The following is an 18,998-nucleotide window of genomic DNA, read 5'->3' on the forward strand; positions in this document are numbered from 1 at the left end:
CCTCCTCCTCCCACCTCCCCCCCGCTTAAAATTCAGTGTGTAGACCAACCCCCCACCACCCCACCATGTGTCACACCTTGTATCTGTTACATTAGTAAGGGCTCAAGGCTCCCTCTTCACGGAGAGGGTAAACAGTAAGGCCATTCCCCCCATGCTGAGTGAGTCTCCTCCTTGCAGATGCTCCCCCCTGCTGTGCTTTACCAGCTTCACATCCAAAGACTAAAAATGACAGATTTGTCATGAAGTATGTCCAGAATAGCACAGGGTTCGATAGTGGTGTGTATTGGCTGAGCTCCTGTGAATTGCCCACGTTGGGTCAGACAGTGTGTTGTTTTAGGTTAGAGCTTGTAGATGATGGAAATGGGGAAGGATGTACACTGAGAGTGAAACAATTTGGAATAATGTGTATCGGAGAGGATGAAGTGAATTATAGATTCCTGAAAAGTGCATTGTTAGTTGGATCCCATGCCAGATGGTGCAATATTAAATTAAACACACCTCTTTTTCTGACAGTATGTTTATTTACAGACACCAGCATTACACTTTCCCACACCCCACCTAGCAACACCGGTATCCCAGAAAGCCATCAATAAACCAATCAACCAAAGTTCAGCCCCTTAAAGAGACACTACAACTAAAAGAAAAATGATCAGAAACTTATCATCACTTCACTTTAAGCTAATCTTCTGGCAAACTCTGTCCCCACTTCCTTAGGGTCATTGAGTCATACAGCACAGAAACAGGCCCTTCAGCCCAACCTCTCCGTGCCGACCAAATTTCCTAAATTAATCTAGTCCCATTTGCCAGCACTTGGCCCATATCCCTCTAAACCCTTCCTATTCATATACCCATCCAGATGCCTTTTAAATGCTGTAATTGTACCAGCCTCCACCACTTCCTCTGGCAGCTCATTCCATACACGCACAACCCTCTGTGTGAAAATTTGCCCCTTAGGTCCCTTTTATATCTTTCCCCTCTCACTCTAAGCCTATGCCCTCTAGTTCTGGACTCCCTCCAACCCCAGGGAAGTTACTTGTCTATTTTTCCTATCCATGCCCCTCATGATTTTGTAAACCTCTATAAGGTTATCCCTCAGCTATTAATGCTCCAGGGAAAACAGCCCCAGCCTATTCAGCCTCTTCCAATTGCTCAAATCCTCCAACCCTGAAGTTTGGAGGGCAACGTGCAGGGGGTGGTGTTCCCATGTATCTGTTGCCCTTGTCCTTCCAGCTGCAAGTGGTCGTGGGTTTGGCAGGTGCTGTCTGAGAAGCCTTGGTGTGTTGCTGCATGCATCTTATAAATGGTACACACTGATGCTGGAGGGAGTGAGTGTTGGCAGTGGTGGATGAGACGTCAGTCAGTCAAAAGGACTGGCTTGTTCGAAATGGTGTCAGGATTCTCGATTGTTGTTGGAGCTGCACCCGTCCAGGGACAGGCCTGGGTTTGAATTATAGAATCCCTACGGTGTAGAAACAGGCCATTCAGCCCAACAAGTCCACACCAACCCTCTGAAGAGTAACCCACCCAGACCCATTCTCCCTAACCTATTATCCTACATTTACCCAACTAATCCACCTAACCTACACATCCCTGAACACTATGGGCAATTTAGCATGGCCAATTCACCCTGATCTGCGCATGTTTGGATTGTGGGAGGAAACCAGAGCATCCGGAGGAAACCCACAGAGACACAGGGAGAATGTGCAAACTCCGCACAGACAGTTGCCCGTGGCAGGAGTCGAACCTGAGACCCTAGCACTGTGAGGCAGCAGTGCTAACCATCAGTTAGCAGAATGAGACTGGGGCTGTGAGCAGCTTCTGGTCCCTGCTGATGTCCTGCCCTAAAGGTGGACTTTTCCCATAAAAATATGAGGGAAAAAGCAAGGGTCAGGATGGGGCAGGCAGCTTGTGGGGTCGGCTGGTCAAGAGGAAGATTATTTTTCTCTCCTTCACCGATTGCTAAAGTAAACAAACCTTTGGCATAGAAATTACACTTATATAGCAACTTTCACAACTTCAGGACTTCCCAGTGTACACAAAGCCAATGGAAATGTGTGTACGCTGCCACAATGCAGGTAATGCAGTGAACAATGTGTGTCAAGTGTTATATTTATATATTTAGCAATGAGGGATAATCATCTTTGTCTTTACTGCAGTGCTATCCTGGCATCACCATTCCTGGTGAAGGGCTTGTGCCCAAAACATCCACTCTCCTGCTCCTCGAATGCTCTCTGACCTGCTGTGTTTTACCAGCATCTGCAGTCCTCACTTTCTCTCTCTTGTTTACCCTGTGACCCAGATACTCGATAGAATTTTGAAATGTTTTGCATTTATCGCTGTGCTTTTCCAAATGTTGAAAGGATACCTTCAGGCTGTCACCACGCAGCTGCCTATTTGGAGATGAAATAAGGCTGTCACTCAAGTAACATTCTCCTCCGTGAATTCCATCCAACATTTGATTCATCAGCCCCTCAAAGGTCCAGGGGCTAGAGAAACAGCCAAATGGCAGGCAGTGAAAATGAAACTGACCCATCTGGGTCTTAATTCAAAAATGACTTTGAATCATCATCTAATTCAACGTGGAGATAGGCACTTGTTAGATCTAGTTCTGAAAAACATCTGTCCTGCTGACAATAGTTCCCCAGTGTTCTGCAAATTATTGACTGGATGACATTCTCGTAGACAATTTACAGTTACTTCATAATCCCTGTTGAAAGGGACATTATTTAACTCATTGATTCTCCAAAGACCAAATCAGGTTTCTTTGTCTAAGTGTTTACTTCTGTAAGCATGTGAGGTGTACCCTTCAGAGATGGCACACAACTCCCTGATTTACTGTAAAGCAATGCTTTTAGATCATTTTTACAGATAACAGGTTTCCAATATTCTTCTCTGTATTCAGCAGTATTACCTGACCTGTTGTGATCTCCGGCATTCATAAATTCATAGATTCATAGAGATGTACAACATGGAAACAGACCCTTCGGTCCAACCTGTCCATGCTGACCAGATATCCCAACCTAATGCGTTGTTTTCAATTCCAGCATCTGCAGAAATTTGCTCCTTTAATCTACTTTACATTAGTACACATGATAACATTATGAATTGTATTCAAATTTGTACACATGATTATATCTGGTCAAATCGCCAGATATTAGCTTGATCTTAGGTGGGGTAAAAGATCAGCACAGCATCGAGAGCCAAGGGGCCTGTACTGTGCTGTACTGTTCTATGTTCTATGCTCATATCTACTGGCTGTAAATGTGTTCTTCATGATTATCGAAACTCCCCTTCCTGTGCTTTACTCCTGTCATCCACAGAATCTTAAATGACTGTTTGCCTTTGGTGCTAACACTATGGCAGGAGCTCAGTTATATTTGTAACCAATTACTCTGTCAAGCCCCCTCTGTGTTTCAACGAGATCGCCTCTCATTCTTCTAAACTCCAGTGAGTAGAATCCCAGCCAGTTTAGCCCTTGCTCATAAGACAGTCCTTCCGTACAAGCATCTTCCTAGTGAACCTTCTCTGAGCTGCCTCCAATGAAATAATGTCTTTTTCTCAAATAAATGGATCAAAGTTGCTCACGGTACGCCAGGTGTGGTCTCCCCAGCACCTTGTACAGTTACAGTAAGACTTCCCTACTCTTATACTCCAACCCTGTTGAAATAAGGGCCAGCATTCCATTAGCCTTGCTGATTACCTGCCACACCTGGGTGCTGGCTTTCTGTGTTTACTGCACAAACCCCCCCTCCCCCAAGTCCTTTTGTGTTGCAGCTTTCTGCAGTTTTCCTCCATTTCGATAATATTCTGTTCTTTTGTTCTCTTGTCCAAAACAAACAACTTTTCCTGCATTACACTCCCACTAACAGTTGGATTATCAGGAACATCCAGGATATTGTAAACAGTGAGAGACCTCTTGAGGCACTCCATGTGTGTATTGGAAACCTCTCACTTGGGACTGGGCTCTCCCAGTCTTCCACTAATACCTGCTCCTGGGTCACCTCGGAAGGACAGTGCACTCACATAAAGCCTGCTCTCTTGCTGACATTTCTGACCAGGGCCTTCTCCAACGTTCCAACAAAGCACAATGTAAGATCATGGAACAATGCTACATCTCCCGCTTTGACACTTTACAGCCTCTAGGACTCAATACTGAAATCAAGAACTTCAGAAACTGATCACATTTTGTCTGTTCCCCATTTCTGAAACGTTCTGTCTCCCACCTTCCCCACAGCCATGTCATGTTTGTAGCTCAATTATTTGGCACTTAGTAAAAAGAACCAATTCTCTCTCTTTCCCACCTAAATTTGTATCTATTTACATCATCATTTCTCCCCCATTAACAACCCCTGAACCCCTGCCTCTATCATTATAACTTTGCAACCACTTTCTGTTCTGACGCAGTCATACTGGACTCAAAACATTAAGTCTATCTTTCTCTCCAGAGATGCTGCCAGACCTGCTGAGTTTCTCTAGCATTCTCTGCGTTAGTTTCAGTCACATGTATAAACTGCCTTTCTGTGAAGACTGAATTTTTAAAACCTTTTCACACAGAGAGTGGTGCATGTATGGAATGAGCTGCCAGCAGAAGTGGTGGAGACTGGTACAACTACAACATTTAAAAGGCACCTGGATGGGTATATGAGTAGGAAGGGTTCAGAGGGATATGGGTCAAATGCTGGTGAGTGGGACTAGATTAGGCTAGGATATCTGGTCAGCTTGGATAAGTTGGACCGAAGGGTCTGTTTCTGTGCTGTACATCTCTATGATTCTATGACTAATTACTCAGCAAACTAAGAACCTTGCAATTTCTCTGCAGAATTGTTATAAGCTTATCCAATCCAAATGGGTTTGGTTGAGGGCATCCACAATTCCACCTTGATATTATACCTGTACAGGACAGACTAAAACTGTGCCATAGAAAGTCAACCCTGTATTATAGGGTGGCACTGTGGCTCAGTGGTTAGCACTGCTGCCTCACAGCACCAGAGTCCCAGGTTCGATTCCAGCCTCGGGCAACTGTGTGTGTGGAGTTTGCACATTCTCCCCGTGTCTGTGTGGGTTTCCTCCCACGGTCTAAAGATGTGCAGGCCAGGTGAATTGACCATGTTAAATTGCCCATAGTGTTAAATGCATTAGTCAGAGGGGAAGTGTGTCTGGGTTGCTCTTCGGAGGGTCGGTGTGGACTTGTTGGGCCGAAGGGCCTGTTTCCATACTGTAGGGAATCTTATCTAATCTAAAATGGGTTTATTCTGGTATATACATATATTCAAATGACCACAAGAGGGTGCTGTTATGGAACTTTCCAATGAATCAATGGAATCAATTTGCCATTCTGTTGTCTTTAGCTGTACCCAGTACTCCATTAATGTTTGACAATTTTTTTTAACGTGAGCTGCACACCTTTAAAGGAATAATTATATTTAAGATAAGGAACAGGGAGTTTAGAGGAGGTGAGGGAATTTAGTTCTTCACACAGAGAGTGGTGGGAGTCTGGAACCCACTGCCTGTAAGAGTAGGAGAGACAGAAACCCTCATTACATCTAAGAAATATTTTGATGTGCACTTCTACTGCCAGTTCTACTTAGCCACATGTTACAGGTATCTGGATGGGTATATGAACAGAAAGGGTTTAGTGGGATATGGGTCAAGTGCTGGTAAATGGGACTAGATTGGGTTAGGATATCTGGTTGGCATGGACGAGTTGGACCGAAGGGCCTGTTTCTGTGCTGTACATCTCTATGACTCTATAATCAAGAATCTTATGTCGAGAACTTCTTAAAGTCACTCAATGATTTGGCCTCCACAGCCCTCAGTGAAAATGAGTTCCACAGAGTCACCACCCAATGGCTGAAGAAATTCTTCCTCATCTCAGTTCGGAAGAGTCCTCTCTTCACTCTGAGGCTGTGCCCTTGGATCGTAGTCTCACCTGCTCGTGAAAATATCTCCACATCCACTCCAACCAGCCCTCCCAATATCCTGTAAGTTTCAATCAGATCCCCCTCCCCCCCCCCCCTTATCCTTCTACATTCTATCCAGTACAGACCCAGAGTCCTCAATGCTCCTCATATAACAAGTCCTTCATCCCCAAGATTATTCTGTAACCCTCCTCTGGACACCAACACCAGCACATCCTTCATTAGATACAGGACCCAAAACTCTGTCCCCCTTAGAGTTTAGAAGAATGAGGTGATCTTCTTGAAACAAAAAGATCCTGACAGGCTGGATTCTGAAAAGTTGTTTCCCTCGTGGGAGAGGCTGGGACTCAGAGACTTTGTTTAAAGGGCTTCAAATTTAAGCAGGACATGAGGAGAAATTTGCTTCTCAGAGTGGGCCATGAGGTTTTGGAGCTCTCTTCCCCAGAGAATAGGGGAGGCTGGGCCATGGACTATTTCTAAGGTGGAGATAGATAGATTTGTGACCAACAAAAGGGTATTGAGGGTGGGAGGAGATCAGCCCATGATCAGAACAGTCGTATTAAATGGTAGTGCAGGCTTAAAAGGATGATGGCCTGTTCCTGCTCCTAATTCGTAGGTTTGTCTGTACAACTTGGTGTCTTGTCAGTGTGAAATTAATTTTCAGTTTCATTTTCTGATGTGTGCAGATGAGCTGTATATTGCGTTGAGGCATTGGCTGTCCCCAAATGTACGTGAACATACTGTGGATGCTCAGTTGTTGTATTCTTGCCTTTCAGTTGATAGTCTGGGATTGGGACTCCAATGGCAAACACGACTTTATTGGAGAATTTACATCGACCTTTGTAGAAATGCGTGGGGCAATGGATGGCAGACAGGTAAGGAAAGCACTTTCTCCAGTTGAACGTTCATCATTCCATAGAAATGCATTAGCTCTGTTAGCTCCATGCTGCTGAAAAACCCAATAAGCTCTGTTGTCCCCATCTTTACTTTGTCTCCTTGCAGGTTCAATGGGAATGCATCAACCACAAATACAAAGTCAAGAAGAAAAACTATAAGAACTCTGGCATCGTCATTCTCAACCACTGTAAAGTGAGACTCCCCTACTTTCACTTCTGACTGCCCGGAGATATGAAAACCTAAAGCATTATAAACCCCGATGATAGAGGACCCAGCTCAGTAGATTGTGTCAGACTGTCTCTCACTGCCCCCCACAAATGGTTGGAGAGACTTGATCTGTAGAGCTCACAGTCACACTGCAGGGAGTTGGTGTTTGGGTCTGAGTTGAGGAGAAATCTCTTCATGCACAGGGTTGTGAATGTTTGGAATTCCTTACCTGTGGGTGCTCAGCTGTTGTACTCAACAATGAGGATTTTAGACACGAAGCGAGTCGAGGGCTATATAATGTAAGTGAAGTTGCAGCTGAAGGAGAAGCAGTATTGAAGGACTGAATGGTCTACTCTTTCTCTTATTTCGTATGACCCTTGAATATTGAGATGTGCTCTTTCAATCTTCTGCCTAACAATGGGTCTCCTTCTATTCCTTACTCCTGCCCCTATCATCTGCCCAACCCCCCAGTTCCCTCCCTGCCCATGAGGTAGCTATGTTGTTGGCAGTTTGCTCCTTGTGTTTTGGGATATTATAGAGTTTGAGTCTTGGTGTCTGCTTTGACTAACCCCCATCTTGCTCCTGCCAGCAAAGTAAACCTCTGGGGGACAGGGATTCACAATTGAGATGGGCAATTTCTCCACAAGGCTAAAGGAACTGTGCTGATTTCTCTGTCACTGGCTTTCAGACATAGCGAATGGACAAACGCCATTTTTCAATTAGCGTTAGCTGCTGTGAACTCCCACATCAGCAACACAAGGCAATTAGGGATCAGCCATTCTGCCCCCTCAGTCCCCTCCACCATCTGTTAAGATTGTGGCTGATCTGAATGTGGCCTCAACTCCACATTCCAATCTCTCCCTGACCCTTGGCTCTCTTGCTTCTCCCCCTTAGCCATAAATATTCAATTACTCAGCTTTCACTGCTCTCTGAGGGAGAGAATTCCACAAACGCGGGACCCTCAGAGAGGAAACATTTCTCCTCAGCTCTGTCTGAAATGGCAGACCTCTTATTTTCATATTGTTTTGCTTCGTTCCAGACACCCTCAGAAGAGGAACCACCTTCCTGGTGCCAAAGGCCCCCCTGGATCTTCTGTATTTTAACAGGATCTCATTCCTTCAAAGTCCAATGGGTATTGACCCACCCTGCTCAATGTTCCCTCATAGGGAGGCCATTCAGCCCCTCCAACCTGTTCTGCCATCCATCTAGATTGCATCTGATCTCTGACTCAATTCTATTTCGCACCTCACCTGCATGATCCTCGTTACCTTTACTCAATCTGAGTCCTAGAAGCGCTACATGATAACACCTTGTGGCAGGGTATTCTAGGTTTCTGCTCCAATAAGGAGGAGAAAGTGAGGTCTGCAGATGCTGGAGATCAAAGTTGAAACTTTATTGCTGGAACAGCACAGCAGGTCAGGCAGCATCCAGGGAACAGGAGATTCGACGTTTCGGGCACAGGCCCTTCTTCAGGAATTCCTGAAGAAGGGCCTGTGCCCGAAACGTCGAATCTCCTGTTCCCTGGATGCTGCCTGACCTGCTGTGCTGTTCCAGCAATAAAGTTTCAACTTCTGCTCCAATAAAACATGGTGGTGGTCACGGGTTTGGAAGGTGCAGTCTGAGGAGCCTTTGGTAAGCATGTTTCCCACACACCTTCAAGTATTTTAACATGGTAGTGGTTATCATTGACAGCATCTGAGTGAAGGCTCTGATTCTGCTGCTGAAAATAATCGCCGTTCTTCCTGACCTGCAGATCCACAAGATGCACTCGTTCCTGGATTACATCATGGGCGGGTGTCAGATTCAGTTTACAGTAAGTGACTCTTTGTTACAGGTTTTCATCCGATTGTAAATCCAGCTCTGTGCCCTTGCTGCTGTCACTGTCGAGCTGGTTATTAATGGCTTTGAGTATTGGAGCTGTTGGTGTTGAGGTTGTGCAGGGAGCACCACACAGTCAAGTGGTCTTCCCCTGTCGCTGATATAGACTGTTCCACTTGCTGATGCTGCAAACTCACACCGTGAATAAAACGCTTAGCAAAGGCCACGAGGGTCTTAATTAGAGAGGGCTGCAACAACTGGGGAGCTCCAAGTGGGAAGCCCAGAGCAGGACTCCCTCAGAGACAGCTGACCGATGAGGGCAGGGAAAAATTGACATAGTCTACTCCTGTAGACAGGTAGGAGGCTGGAAGAACACAGCAAGCCAGGCAGCATCAGGAGGTGGAGAGGTCAACGTTTCGGGTGTAAGCCTTCTTCAGGAACCTGGTTACACCGGGGGCATTGACCTCTCCACCTCCTGGTGCTGCCTGGCTTGCTGTGTTCTTCCAGCCTCCTGCCTGTCTACCTTGGATTCCAGCATCTGCAGTTTTTTTTGTCTCTAACTGCTTACTTGTATAACCTTTTCTTTTCAAATCTAGCCCACACTGAAACACCTCTCTGCTCAGAGACCCAAGTGTTACTGACGGGTTTGGGGGGGGGGGGGAGCCTAGGGGGGTGTGCTGCTGTTCAGGCCCGCCGAGCAGGAAGGAACATTTAAAGAAACAAAACTCCAACGGAAGTACAATCGGGATGCTGTGTGGCCATTCAGTGCTCCATTCTAGCCCAGGTTGCTGCTGTCTCACTGAACCCACACGCTACCACATCCAGAAACTATTCTCACCCTCTGGCTCCACCACTGGCATGTCCGCACACCAACTACAGTGTCCTCTGAAGGTCCAATCTTCTCAATCTCATAGAATCATACAGAGCTGACGAGACCTATACCTGACCCTCAACCTAATTCCATTTCCCAGCACTTGATCCATAGCCTTGAATGTTCTGATGTGACTAGCGCTCATCCAGGTGCTTTCTAAAGGTTATGAGGCACCTCGCCTCCACCACTCTCCCAGGCAGAGTATTCCAAACTGTCACCACCCTCTGGGCAAGAAGCTTTTCCCCACATCCCCCATAAACCTCCTGCCCCTCACCTTGAACCCATGTCCCCTCGTAACTCACCCTTTAACTAAAATGGAAAGCTGCTCCTTATCCACTTTGTCCATACCCCTCACAATCTTGTACATCTCAATCGGATCACTCCTCAGTCTTCACTGCTCCAAGGAAAACAGCCCAATCCTATCCAACCTTCCCTCAGGACCGTCCCAGGCAGCATCCTGGTGAATGCCCTCTGCACCCCCTCCAGTGCTAATCCATCCTTCCTGGAATGTGGTGACTGGAACCACACACCGTGTGGTCTCACCAAAGTTCTATACAGCTCTGACGTGACTTCCCTGCTTTTGTAATCTGTGTCACAATTGATAAAGTTAAAGTCACGCAACACCAGGTTATAGTCCAACAGGTTTATTTGGAAGCATTACTTGATGAAGGAGCGTTGCTCTGAAAGCTAGTGCTTCCAAATATACCTATTGGACTCTAACTTAGTGTTGTGTGATTTTTAACTTTGTCCACCCCAGTGGACCGGCACGTCCACATCATGGTTTGATAAAGGCAAGTGTCCCAAATGCCTTTTTCACCATCCTACAAGCAAGCCTTTTTGCATTCAGAGATCTGTGGACAAACATGCCAAGGTCCCTTTGTTCCGCAGAACTTCCTAGTGTCATGCCTTTCATTGAATACTTTCTTGTCAAATAACTCCTTCCAAAGTGTATCACCTCACACTTTTCAGGGTTGAGTTCTTGCCTGGTTGACTCTCCTGTTTATACCTTCTTGTAGGCCAAGACACAACCTCATTGTTAACCAGCTAACCAATCTTTGTGCCTTCCACTAACTTACAACCCAACCTCTGCCTACCAACATACTCACCTAGGTCATTTATATAATGAACGAATAACAGGGCAGCCAACACAGATTGCTGTGGCATAGCACTGAACACTGGCTTCCGGTCACTGAAGCAACTTTCTGTCGTCATTCTCTGTATCCTACAACTGAGCTAATTTTGAATCCATTCTATCCAATTACCCTGTATCCCATGTGCATGTTGTCTTCTTGATAAGTCTGCTATGTGGAACCTAGTCAAAGGTTTTACTGAAAAGTCTCTCTCCTTGCCTGAATTGGAATGACTCTCTGGTTAAACCCACCACCCTTCGATGCTCTAGGATGAGAGATCAGACCCTGTAGTCCTCTGGGACAATGCTGACTTCTCCCTACTTCTGGAAGTGGTAGCCTCTCTCCCCTGAGCCAATCAGGGATAGAGAGAGATTACACTTCCCAGCCAGTGACCTGGGACCCTCCCTCGGTTTGGGAGTGGGGTTAGGGGTGGTGATGCACATGGATCAAACTGCCTTAACCCACTCACTGGTGATCGCATAAACCATTGTCTTGAAATCTCCTGGTTTGTGTTGGGCACTGAGAGATCGGTGCCTGTACCAGTGCTGGCCATTCTGGTAGCTCCTAATCTGCTCTGCCTGAAAGATTGCAATCGTCAAAATCTTACAGTGAATCCCATTCCCCTGTACTCGCCACCCCACACTGGGTCCCAGAGGATCAACACCTTAATTTTAACTTTCTCATCCACATTTTCAAATTCCTCCATTCCTCCCCCCACCAATCCCCCATCTCCATCATCTCCACCAACTCCACCACCTTCCAAGATGCCTGTCCTCCTCTTATTCTGGCCTCTTGTACATCAACTGATTTCTGCCCTCTCACAACTGGGGACCGTACCTTCAACTGTCTAGAGTTTAAGATCTTGAATTCCCTCTTTAAACCTCTACACCTGTACTATCCCACTTCCCTCCTTCAAAACCTACCTGACTGCCCAAGCTGTCAGTTTTGTGCGCCATCCTCACTGTATGTAGCTCAGTGTCCGATTCTCCGTTCCAATTGTAACGCTCCAAACATTTTGGGACTTTGTACAATGTTAAAGGTACAGTCCATGTACCCCACATTAGCAACCCAATTAACATGGTCTACCACTGAAACCCTCCTGTCCCTCCAAATGTCACCACATTTCATCAAATTAAATCTGCATTCAGTGTTTCCTATAACTTGAGAATGGGAGCACAGAGTGGAGAGGACAAAGACAAGGAATGAGTGCTGACCTGGGAATCTGGTAAGTTTTTCCTCTTGAGTTCTAAATTAGCCTAGACAGTCACATTCTGATCAGAAACCTAATAACTGCAAAACTAGTTCAACAGAAACTGTCTTCTAGTTTCAGACGTTTCAGTCAGTTGAAAATGGTTACTTAAGGAGGTGTTTATTGATGCAGCAGAAAGCTGAGTGAGCATTTAGTCACCAATACTCTATAAAAGCAGGCAGGTTTTGTGACGGTGTGGAATGGGGATAGTGAGGACTGAGTGTACAAAGTTAAAAATCACACAACACCAGGTTGTCCCCCTGATGAAGGAGCACTGGTCCAAAAGCTAGTGTGCTTCCAATAAGACCTGTTGGACTATAACCTGGTGTAGTGTGATTTTTTTAACTTTGCACACCCCACTTCAACACCAGCATCTCCAAATCAGGACTAAGTGTGACTGTGAATTTGGTGCAGGTGAGAACTCACTGCAGAGGGGAAATAGTGTTACCCCATTTTTAAGCTTCCAGTAGCTGGTTAATGTCCAAAGCCATCAACTAAGGGAGCAGGCAGGTGATTTATTGTTAAGTTTTAAGATTTCACCCTCTAACTGGAGATAGTAGATGAAACCAGTAGCTGGGAGGTATAAATATTGCATTAAATAACATTGTGCATCAGATAACAGTTGAGTGATATTTCGAAATGTGAACTATTTAGTAAAGCACCATAAAGATGCTAAGGAAGGTGATGTGTTGCAGCCGCAGTATGTTAGCACTGGTGGACATCTGTATCATTCACAGAAATCACATTAAGTCATATAGCATGAAAACAGACCCTTCGGTCCAACTAGTCCATGCTGAACATAATCCCAAACTAAACTAGTCCCACCTGCCTGCTCCTGGCCCATATCCCTCCAAACCTTTCCTATTCGTGTGCTTATCCAAATGTCTTTTAAATGTTGTAATTGTATCCATACAAGATAATCAGAGGGTTAGATAGGGTGGACAGGAAGAACCTTTTTCCAAGAATGGTGACGGCGAGCACGAGGGGGCATAGCTTTAAATTGAGGGGTGATAGATATAGGACAGATGTCAGAGAGTAGTAAGGGTGTGGAATGCTTTGCCTGCAACGGTAGTAGATTCGCCAACTTTTAGTACATTTAAGTCGTCATTGGACGAGCATATGGACGTACATGGAATAGTGTAGGTTAGATAGGCTTCAGATTGGTATGACTGGTCGGCACAACATCGAGGGCCAAAGGGCCTGTACTGCGCTGTTATGTTCTATGTTCTATGACTGCTCTGGAAAGTCCTAGCAGGTTGGAAGTTCACAAATGTAGCACGATGCTTCAAGAAAGCCAAGACAGAGAACTGCAAGCCAGTTAAACCTAACATCAATTTATAACCTTCTGGGTTCAATATTGAGTTCAGCGCCTTCAAATTATGAACCCATTCCTTCCCTTTCTTTTAACTTTACTTGTTCCATTCTCTGTCTCCCTCTCTACACACCCCCCCCCCCCCCCCCCCCTACCCCAACCCCAGTGGGACTGACTGTCCTTTCCAGTCTGGCAGTTAGACACACCATTGTTCGGCCATTCTCACATTTCGATCTCTTAATCTGAATTTTCCACATCCTTTCTCTCCCAGCACTCCAGCCCCCTTCCCACACTATTGCATAAATACTCCCCTTCCACACTTCACGTCACCTCTGATGAAGAGTAATCTAGAATCGAAAACGTCCTTGCTGTCTCTCCCCAGATGCTGCCTGACCCGTTGTGATCTCAAGCATTTTGTCTTCAGTTCAGATTCCAGCATCTGCAATAATTTGCTCCTAACCTAATGTCAATTATTGGACAAGTGTTGAAATCTGTTCTTAAGAAAATCTTAACAGCTCACTTAGGAAAGCACAGCATAGTGAGACTAAGTGAACATGGTTCTAAGTAAGTGAAAATTTGGTTTGACAAATATATTGGAGTTTTGTGGATATAACTTATAGGGTAGATAAAGGGGGACCAGTATATGTCCTATATTTCGATTTCAGAAGGGCGTTTACTCAAGCACCAAGAGATTAATATGCAGGAAAATGGCTTGTGGAGGTTGAAGGGGAAATATTAGCATGGTTGGGTCAATGCACAGACATCAGACAGCAGGGATAAATGGGACATTTTCAAGTTGGCAGACGATGAATAGTTGGAATTCTGCAATTCTGTTGGAGCTTCTGCTAATTGCATACGAAAGATTATACAAAGAAACAGAGACAATACATGCTTGTTTGATGATGAGACAAAGCTAATTCAGAATGTAAACTGTGAGGAGGATACAAAAAGTTCGCAAAGAGATCTCCCGCATGTATATAGAAGAGGCGTGTCTCACTTAAAGTTGTATTTGCTTTCCTGAAAATTGCAAATTTGAGTGAAAAAGATTTTCCCATAAAACCAAAGTAAAAGCTGTGGCTCAGCTCTATATAGGAACTTTTACCCTATTAAAAAATACATTAAGTGCCATATTCTGCAAATTGAGATGCTTTATGTTACTAAATTCTTATATTGGTATATAATAAACCTCTTACAATACATACCTGTTGAAATATACAATAAACAAATATGTTACCTGACTACTTACCTCCCACTCATAGGATCAAAGGAACAGGAGGAGACCATTCTGTTTCCATGCTGTAGGGAATCTAATCAAATCTAATCTCACTGACGACAGTCCATTCCATGTCAGTAAACTTTCTCTGAACAGCCTCCAATGCAATAATGTCCTTTCTGAGATAAGGACACCAACATGATGTGACCTCACCAAAGCTCTGCACAGCTACAGCATAACCTCTCCACTTCTCTACTCATCTCCCCGCCCAATAAATGGTAACATTCCATTAACGCACCTACTTATTTGCAGTACCCATCAAGATTTATTTGTATTTCTACAGGAAAGCTTCCTCATCAGTATGTGCCACCTCGGGGATGACACAGAGCTGGTGGCTGGATGCCTACTGCCCTGCCCAGTCTTACCAATGGTGCCACAAAGTGGAAAGGTTGGCAGTGACCAGGGTGGTTAGAGGGATGGATCTATGGCAAGCAGGAGGTTCAGCGATCTGGGTCAGCAATGAGAATGAGGTATTTGGAGACATGGGCAGGTGTATGGATTTAAGTCACAGATCAGTCATAGACTCATTGAATGGTGGACCTGTCTTATTTTCTCTTAGGGTTGTGAGGTTTTGGAAATCTGCTCGTCAAAAAGCAATGGAGGAAGAGTAATTGAATATTTATTTCAAAGTCAGGGATAGATTCTTCATAAACAAAGGGGTGAGAGGCTACTGGGTGTAGGTGGGATTGCGAAATAATCAGCCACACTGTAATAGAATGGAGGAGATGCAAGGGGCCGAATGGCCTTACGCTAATTTGTCTGCTAGTATGAGAAACAATAACTGTTTGCTTGTACTGCTCAGATTAATATGTTTATCATTAAAATGCAGAAATGATCAGAGATTCCGCACAAATCCAACATTCAGATCTTGCCCAGTGTTTGTTATGTTGCATTATTATGTAGGCACAGATCTGTGATTAAATTTGCTTCTATCATTCAGACTTGCTGAATTGGATTACAAATTAATAAACAGATGCACAGGGAAACGTCACTGTCTGTCTACTAATTTTATTAAGCATTGCATCTGCCTCAATTTATCTCTTACTTGTATCACTTTTGCTTCCTCTCTTTACACTTTGTTCATTCTCCAATGACTTTGGTGCAGACACAGTGAGGTTGCCTGATATTTGGGAGAAAGGGAAGTGTGATGTCGGTTTAACTAACAATTGCAGCAGTGCTGTGGTTGTTAACTGAATTTAACACTCTCTGCGCTCTCCCTGAGGATCTCCACCTGAGCATCGTGGAGACTCTTAATAGGTTTGGAGGGAGATGCTGCAGCCTCTCAGGCTGACTTACCTGAAAGGGAGGCAAGCATTGACAGGGCTAAATACCAGGTGAGCCATCTGCTGTTATAAATGTGCAGTGCAACAGGGCACAGACCTGAAATGAACCGAACAGGAAATGAAAGTGTTCGGAGTTGGGTCTGACTGTTGCTCTGTCGTCACTGGTCCTCAGACAAGGAGAAAGTGAGCATTGCAGATGCTGGAGATCAGAGTGGAAATGTGTGGCATTGGAAAAGCACAGCAGGTCAGGCAGCATCCGAGGAGCAAGAGAATCGACATTCCTGATGAAGGGCTTATGCCTGAAATGTCGACTCTCCTGCTCCTCAGATGCTGCCTGACCTGCTGGGCTTTCCCAGCACCACACTTCTTGACTTTGTCCTCGGACAAGACCTTTTATCTTTAGGAAACAAGTGAAGCCTTAGAGAGGGTGCAGGAAAGGATTCATGACAAGGTTTCCAGAGGTGAGGGATTTAGTGAGGAAAGCTGGGGGGGGAGGATTTGGGCTGTTTTCTTTTGAAGAAGAGAAGATGTGACAGGTGGTTTGATACAGGTGTTCCAAATCATAAAGAAAAACAGACATTGCTGGAAAAGCTCAGCAGGTCTGGCAGCATCTGTGGAGATTTCTGATTGACAACATCTGCAATTCTTTATTTTGTCTTCAAAACCGTGATGAGTTTGAACCGAATGAATCGGAAAACTTTGTTCTCATCGGCGGAGATACGTGGTTGATGTAAAAGTCCAAAGAACCTAAGTTGGCGTGAGGAAAGGTGTTTCATGCAGCGAGTGTCTCAGATTTCCAGCACCTGCTGTATTTGGCATTTGTTAGAGTGACTAGGATCTGGAATAGATTGCCAGAGAATGTGATGGAAGCAGATTCAATTACGGTTTTCACAGGAGCATTGGATCATTATCCTAAGAGAAAACGTTTAATGGACGAGTGTGAGGTGATGCATTTCAAAACATTAAGTACAGGTGGAAGTTATACACAGTGAATGTCAGAACCCTCAGGAGTATTGATAAGCAGAGGGATCTGGGTGTGCAGGTCCACAGATCACTGAAGGTGGCAGCGCTGGAGTAAAAAAGGACTATGGCATGCTTGCCTTCATTGGAAGGGCATTGAGTATAAGGATAGGCAAGTTATGCTGCAATTTTATAGAACTTTAGTCAGGCCACACTCGGAATATTGCGTTCAGTTCTGGACGCCACACTACCAAAAGGATGAAGAGGGTACAGAAAATGTTTACCAGGATGTTGCCTAATATGGGGGATTTTAACTATGAGGAAAGGTTGGATAGACTGGGTTTGTTTTCACTAGAATACAGGAGGTTGAGGGGCATCTTGATAGAAGTTTATAAGACTGTGAATGGCATGGATAGAGTGGAAAGTATGAGGTTTTTTTTTCCCCAGGGTGGAGGTGTCAATTACTGAGGGACACAGGTTCAAGGTGTGAGGGGGGAAGATTAAAAGAGAAGTGTGAGGCACATTTTTCACACAAAGGGTGGGGAGTGCCTGGAACAGGCTGCCGAGGAGGTGGTGGAAGCAGACACAATAACAGCATTCAAGAGACACCTGGATTAATACATGAATAGGAAGGGAATAGAAGGACATGGATCCTGTAAGTGAAGACAGTTTTAGTATGGAAGGGCAAAATGTGTCAGCGCAGGCTTGGAGGACCGAAGGGCCTTTTCTTGTGCTGTATTATTCTGTGTTTAAAAAACACTCGGAAAGGGCAAAGCAGTGGAACTAGTGAAGCTGCTTTTGTAGAGAGCTAGTACAGAAACAACAGGATGAATGTCCTCCTCTGCTCTGCAACCTTTCTGCAATTAAAACCTTGCTGTTCATGGCGCTCATGTACTCTTCTGTAAATAAACACATACATGTACACATATGCAGATAAGTAAGCATGTGCACATGTACCAAGACACACGTGTACACACTATCCAACAGGACATTGTAATCATTGTTACCTCTACACTGAAAAATCTAAAAGGAAATTATTCAGGGAGCATGTCTGTTGGAATTCTAAATGCCTCTAGTGTAAAATTTGACTTCAATTTAAACCAGGGAAATCAAATCAAAGGGAAGATATTTGTACTGAATTGTTCCACTGGTCTCACTTTTATAACATGAGGCTAATAGATATTTGTTCTTGATTTTTAATACTCACTTCCTACAGCATTTCCTACCTTTTAAGCTGTTGTTGACACACATGGGCAGGGGGCAGAGATTCTGCTTCAGAATGCATTCTCTGAGGATGATATATTTCTCCATGACTGGGTGTGGGTATTGCTGGCAAGGTCAGTGTTTATCATCCTTCCCTAGAGCAGTTGGCTTGGCTATTTCAGATGGGCATTAAGAATTGACCGCCTGTAGGATGGACTAGGTAAGGATAGTAGATATCCTCCCCTGAACAGTGTTACTGAATCAGGCAGATTTTCACAAGATTCCATTGGCTTCAGATTATTACAAATGAGATGAACATTTTATTCCAGATGAATCAATTAATTTTGATTGTCCCAACTCCTATTGCAGGATTTGAAATTATACCCTTGGAACTTCAGCCTGTCAGGATTACTAGCCCACTGACATCAGCGTCCCTTATTAGCAATGGCAATAACACAAGTCCTTGAGCATATCAAGACCATTGTTTCCCCTGTTAGATGAATCCATAGAATCCCTACAGTATGGAAACAGGCCCTTTGGCCCAACAAGGTAAAAACAATGACTGCAGATGCTGGAAACCAGATTCTGGATTAGTGGTGCTGGAAAAGCACAGCAGTTCAGGCAGCATCCGAGGAGCAGTAAAATCGACGTTTCGGGCAAAAGCCCTTCATCAGGAATACAGGCAGAGAGCCTGAAGGGTGGAGAGATAAATGAGAGGAAGGTGGGGGTGGGGAGAAAGTAGCAAAAAGTACAATAGGTGAGTGGGGGAGGGGATGAAGGTGATAGGTGAGAGGAGGGTGGAGTGGATCGGTGGAAAAGAAGATAGGCAGGTAGGACAGGTCATGGGGACAGTGCTGAGCTGGAAGGCTGGAACTGG

General features: G+C 44.8%; 1 protein-coding gene across 1 annotated transcript in view; it reads left to right on the plus strand.

Moving 5' to 3' along the window:
- LOC122564537 (copine-4) overlaps positions 1 to 18,998 on the plus strand; it is a 359,527-nt gene that overhangs the window by 310,921 nt on the left and 29,608 nt on the right. Inside the window, exons 8-10 of the mRNA XM_043719590.1 lie at positions 6,695 to 6,793; positions 6,921 to 7,007; positions 8,776 to 8,835. Coding sequence (XP_043575525.1) covers positions 6,695 to 6,793; positions 6,921 to 7,007; positions 8,776 to 8,835 — 246 coding nt within the window. The remainder of the gene's footprint in view (positions 1 to 6,694; positions 6,794 to 6,920; positions 7,008 to 8,775; positions 8,836 to 18,998) is intronic.

This window comes from Chiloscyllium plagiosum, chromosome 29, assembly GCF_004010195.1.
Source record: "Chiloscyllium plagiosum isolate BGI_BamShark_2017 chromosome 29, ASM401019v2, whole genome shotgun sequence".
Taxonomy (NCBI): domain Eukaryota; kingdom Metazoa; phylum Chordata; class Chondrichthyes; order Orectolobiformes; family Hemiscylliidae; genus Chiloscyllium; species Chiloscyllium plagiosum.